General features: G+C 39.3%; 1 protein-coding gene across 2 annotated transcripts in view; it reads right to left on the bottom strand.

The window, feature by feature from the left end:
- Positions 1–1,776: 1,776 nt before the first annotated feature.
- LOC143887657 (Pseudouridine synthase family protein) overlaps positions 1,777–6,000 on the bottom strand; it is a 132,654-nt gene continuing 128,430 nt past the window's right edge. For both annotated transcript variants that reach the window (XM_077391772.1, XM_077391773.1), the window contains one exon: positions 1,777–1,987. In XM_077391772.1, coding sequence (XP_077247887.1) covers positions 1,949–1,987 — 39 coding nt within the window. In that variant the 3' untranslated portion in view covers positions 1,777–1,948. The remainder of the gene's footprint in view (positions 1,988–6,000) is intronic.

Below are 6,000 nucleotides of genomic sequence, written 5' to 3'. Positions count from 1 at the left end.
CCGTTAGTGCCCATCATCCCGACCAAATCCCTCCAAGTTTAATAATACAGGAACCACTAGGAGAACAACATATATCCTTGGTCAAAGAGTCGGCCGACTTCTTTGAGGCCTTGGGGGACCTTGGGGAATCTTATAGACCTGAGGTGGTTGCCTCTCAAATCAGTACCCTTGCAAGTAAAAGTATTTCCGATATTCGTAACGAGTACCACAGTCCCGACGAATATGTTATTCGATTACCGAATTTAGAAGAGCGAGCTTGCGAGAGTTTGGTCGGGGGTGAGACGGCCTTTTACCTTGAGGCTTTCAAGGGCGGTTTAAGGTTTCCCGTGGTAGAAGTAATCCCTCAAATATTCGGGTTCTACGGGATAGCCCCCTCCCAAATTTTTCCGAACAGCTGGAGGAACTTATTGGCTTACTTGGCCAACAGTAAAATTCTAAATGCTGGCGTATCAGTCGATATCTTTCGTCGGTGTTTTAAGTTGGTAGATAATGGGGGATGGCTAACTATCACCCATCGTAGAAACATAATGGTTGGGGCCAAAACCCCTTCGTCAATCAAAGGTTGGAATAACGAGTTTATCTTCATTCGGCCACCTTCCCATGCTGGATGGGACTTTCCCTTTGACTGGAAGAAACCCTTGGCGGCCAAGTTAAGCGTCACTCCGACCCTAGGGTTTCCTCCTTGTCGAAGAGCGAGGAGTGCGTCAGCAGGTTTTTTCTGTGGCCGACTATTAGCGAAGTAGGTCACAAATTCCCTACCGAGCTCTTGAAAAGAGGATATGGAGTTGGGTTTAAGGCGGTCATACCAACTATTTGCTCCCCTTTTTAAGTATGACGAAAAATGCGACACATGACTGTGTCGTTAACGCCTTTGAATTCCATCGCTCTCCGATACGATTGTAGATATTCCAATGGATCCGACGTACCATCGTAAAGATCGTAAGGTTTCATCCGGAGCTTGATTCTCGGGGATTGTGGCCTGTACTTGACTCCTGGTCATTACTCCCTCACTCTGTGGGTTAGTGGCGACAGATTTCGAGGCTTTTGATCTCGAATTTGTCATGGTGGTCCCACGAATGGCGCCAATCTGATGACGCCAAAATTCGCTCTACACGATCTAGCGGTGATAGAGTTAACCATGTGAATAACTTACACTCATAGGAAAGATGTTAGTAGGCCTGGAGCTACAGCTCCGGGTGATACTGTAAAATTAAACTAGAAATCGGAATCACAGGTGAATTGAAGAGAAGGAGATTAGATTCAGAAGCGTTACCAACAATTAAGAGCGGAGAAAGATTGTGACTGAACTTGGTTGTTGCCAAGCTGCCTACGTACCTCTTCTTTGAGGATCAAGTCTAACATAGTTCCATTATGAATAAGAGGATTCCTTTCATAGAAAATAGAGTCCACAATAGTTAGAATCTTACTGTTTGAGGAGTCCTTAATTGGTTGACTTCCCGGGAGATTAGATTTTATATATTTTCAATAGATATCTTCTTTCCCTGTACAAGCAAGTTACTATTATGGGACTCCTTTACTTGGAAAGCCACCGCCTTAGGGCGTGTTACCTCTTCGAAGGGCGGTTTCCCAACTATGGACGTTGCTTTTTACAAGGAGAGGATAATATTTCATTTCCTTATCCCGTAGGTCGGTCTCTAATTACTCGGAAGTGCCACGTGTCGCTTATCGACGGTTCATGCCGATTTTACCCCCAACAATACCCAATTTAGATTGGTGGTGATTGCCCGTCGTTGAGGCATTCGTGGAGATACAATATGAAATAAGAAACTACTTTTTACTAGAGTAATAATCTCATACTTTTCCAAAAAGTAAAAAAAAAAAAAAAAAGCAGAAAGGAAACTCCCATACTTTTGGTTGAGCCCTTTGATTTTCTGCCCATAAGTTTCCCATGTTTTCAAGAGAAGAGTGTGATCCCAGTAATCTCTATTCACTTCCTAAAGGGGTTCAGTGTTTTCTGGAAAGCAACCTGCAAGTTAAGGAATAAAAATATTAAACATTATATTACACTGATAAACCAAAGATAAATCAGAAATTAAAAAAAAAACATGGGCAGCCAAAATTGTATATAAACATACAAATAGTAATCATGCAAGTTCATGTAGAATGTATATTTAAATATACAAAGTAAAAGCAAATACGCAATACAAAAAATGGCAATCGAAATTTATTGTAAAGAGAACCATATTTTGATTAAATTTTCAATAAAAGAAGAGCCCACAAAAAAATGAGATATCCCAATAATATTACACTACTAAAATTGTGATAACCCATTCAATGGATGGAGAAAATAGCATCTTGATGAAATGTTTGAAGAACAATTAGTGAGCACTGATTCGAAGGTTTTGCAGAAACAAAGGCTTACATAATATCACCATAAATGTAAAAAAAAAATTCAAATATCCAGTCTCACATGTCATACTATCAACCAGAAAAATAGAAGTACAGAATTACATCATAGTGTTAATGTAATAGCAAGCCATGATGTGATTTTTCTTCAAAATGATGACGCTAAAACTTTATCAGAATATGCTGAATCTTGGGTGCTAGATAGTGCCTAGGAAGAAATTGGATAGGAATGTTTCTATGCCCTATTACAGGTCTCTTAGTTGGCAAATACGAGACTGGATATGTCGTAGTGTCAAACATCAATTTCAAGAAAGGGTTTTAGCCGCGTGAAGGATAGGATCTTTGTCAAATAAATGGGCTTCAGTACTTAAGGGTACACAAGGAAAGCTGACGAGATGTTTAGTCCTTCAAAAATGGTTATGAAGAGGGGATATGGACTTGGAAAAATTGACTGTCTTCTCCGCAAATACGAGCGGGTGAGCAATAACTGGTGGGGGCAAGAATAATGAAGCAGAATCACAGGGCCCGTAAATCCTTCAAGGAAGGTGGCTAAATTTTCCATGATGGCCATTGGAAGCTCATGCTTCGATAGAAAAGAACAGGGTTTTGGAGGATCAGGGTAAGAGATGAAATAGTCAAAGGATACGTATTTCAACACAAGTTCTTGGATGGCAGGTCTCCAGAGGTGAATCCTTGGTTTGTGTCATTAGAGAGTGAAAGTTAGTGGTGCCTTTAAAGCTGTTGGGTGAGTTGTTCTCCCGACTGAAGCAGAGATGCTCAAGTTTGTAATACTCTTACTGACATCTCAAGTACCATATTATGAGGTTGTCTAGTTGGAATTCAACGGAGGATTTTCTGAGTCTTTTGGTAAAGATTCCATGATATCCCCTCATGTGAATTGGGGATGTAATTCCATGATGTAAACAATTACTGCCACGAATGAGTCTTTGGTTCTGCACTAGATATAGACCCAGTCATGGTTTATGCAGGGAAACTTGAGTTTACTTGAGCGAAAGTCGCCAGCAATTGATTTGGTAATACATGCATCACCTTCTTGGTGGACGAGATGAACCCCGCCTTTCCTTTGGATGGAGTCCATGCAGGGACAGTGGTGTGGTTCTGGAAGGATCAATGTCCTAGAGAGAGGTGTAAAAAACTTGCGAGCTTCAACTAGTACAGGGGTGTATAAGGTCGAGGATGATCACCTGCACTGCATTGATAGTGAATACAGGGTTCCCTGGAATAAAATTCAGCTTGGTTGCGTAAAGGTATTCCGGGACGAGATGTAGGAATTCCGGCTTTCCTTCTTGGAGGGAGCCTAGATAGGGAAGGTAGTCAGTGATGGTGGCTCTGGTAACATCCATCTCCTAAAATGAAATGTGTATTAGATAAAAGAGCTTGCAGCTTCCCATAGGTGGCGTTTGGGGACCATATTTTCTAGCCGTGCAAGGGCACAACAGAAGCCTGGCTTGGCCAAGATATTGGGGGACCAAAAATAGCTGACATGGCATGACGGTGGTAAATGATATGGTGGGGCTGAAGTGGAACCCTCGAGTGGTGGTTCTGTCAAATCACTCTTGATTGGATGAAGTAAAGAAAAGAAGAGAAAAAGGTCAAGAAGCCTCAAGAAACCCTAGGAAGAAGTTCAAGTTTTTAATGTGTAACAAAGTTTTTTTTTTTTCTTGAATGGCAATGTATAACAATATTATTCAACAGCCTGGCAATCATAAACAATTTTTTGGCTAATATAATCCATGCTTGATAATCTTAACTAGTAAAAGTGTCCAACAAAAAATGAATATCCAAAAGTCATAAACACATGCCCTGAAATAATTAACAGCAACCTGAGAATCTTAACAAACATAATATCATTCACAATTGAAGAGTAACGCAAATAATCGATAATCACCCTTCTTCACAGCCTAATGAAAGAAATCCAATAATAATATAATCCACAAATTAGATTGGAGTCAATAAGCATAGAAAAGTCAGCCCATGCAACCAATACTAGATCCACACAGACATTAACATCATATGAAAATAATTAAAAACAATATCAGAAATTGCCACAAAGTCCTTGGCAATCTTAACGTGTCCAACAAAAAATGAATGTCCAACAGTCATAAATGCCCAGAAATAATTAACAGCAACCTGACAATCTTAAAAAACATAATATCATTCACAATTGAAGAGAATAATGCAAATCAACGATGATCGCCCTTCTTTACAGCCCAATGGAAGAAGTCCAATAATAATAGAATCCACAAATGAGCTTAGAGGGTCAATAAACATAGCAACAGTCAGCCCATGCAACCAATACTATATCCCAGGTGACGTTAACATCAAATGAAAATCATTAAAAGCAAGATAAGAAACTGCCCCGAAGTCCAGATGTGATGATGCAATCGATAGGGTGAAGAAAGATCGAAGAATGGTCCCAAAATTGCATGAAAAATGTGACGATCTGATGCAAGCAATCAACACGGAAAAGTCAACTGTTGAATGTATTTTTATTTTCATGGAATAGAGACATGAAGGCAGAGAATTGTAGCCCCTAGTGTCGAGGCAGACTACAAGGCCATGGCATCCATCATTTGAGAGCTTAAATCTATTCTCCATTTGCTTCAAAAGGCTAGTCTCAAACAGATGTGCACTCTTTTCTGTGATAATCAGAGTTCCATTAAGGAGTCATAGAACCCACTGTATCATGGAGGGACCAAGCATTTTGTGATAGACTCATTTTATTCGTTAGAGGTAGAGAAGGGTGAAGGGTGAGATCATTCCAGTGCATGTTTCTAGTAAAGAACAAGAAGCAGATGTGTTCACAAAAGGCATGCACTTGGTTGACAAGCTGAAAATGTTCAAAGGAACATTCCAACTTGAGGGAGAAGGTGAAAAGAATTTTGGCTGCCTGCTCCTCTCCTTCACCTTCTTGCACATTTTACAAATAGGAGCATACCAAAAGCATTTTGATGTATATTAAGCATCCAAAAGTAACCTTAATATATAACTTCTTAAGGATGACCATGACTGCCCTTTCATGAACTAAGCTTTTAATTTGATGCATTTGTTTTTACTTTCCATGGAAATAGGCCGTATTTATATCCCCATCTTTGAGGCACAATGCCCAAGATTGTATCAAATTTCTCAATTCCCACATAGCATCAACAATCTGTCTTTAGAGAATCTTCCTTAGGATTCTTCTTTACTCAATATTTTCTCCTTTCCTATCAAAAGCATCAATTTCTTGAAACAATAATTTCATTTTTTCCTTTGGCTACCATTTTCAAAAAAAAAAAAAAAAATCATTTTAATTGCTTGATTTTAAGGTTGAGTATTTTAAGCTCAGCGAATAATTTAACACCTTTTCACGTGCAAACTACAATTTTCTTGCTATTATCTTTCAACCTCTTTCCTGAAACTCGGTATACCAATCCATCAATTCCCAAACTTGAAAGGGGCAAGGTTTTAAATTTCGGTTTCGGTTTTGGTTTTGGCCACCACAGATACATAAAAGTTTCGATTGCAATTAGAAAATTCGGTGGAAATCCTGTAAAATCACGAAAATGCATGGAAACATGCAAATGATAGAATATTAAGATGGAATTTAAGAAAATGCTGGAATAAGCACAA

This window comes from Tasmannia lanceolata, unplaced genomic scaffold (genome assembly GCF_043159265.1).
Source record: "Tasmannia lanceolata isolate RefF3 unplaced genomic scaffold, GAP_Taslan_0.1 ptg000012l, whole genome shotgun sequence".
NCBI classification, from domain to species: Eukaryota; Viridiplantae; Streptophyta; class Magnoliopsida; order Canellales; family Winteraceae; genus Tasmannia; species Tasmannia lanceolata.
The sequence above is the reverse complement of the archived record's forward strand: the minus strand, read 5'-3'. Positions and strand labels throughout refer to the sequence as shown.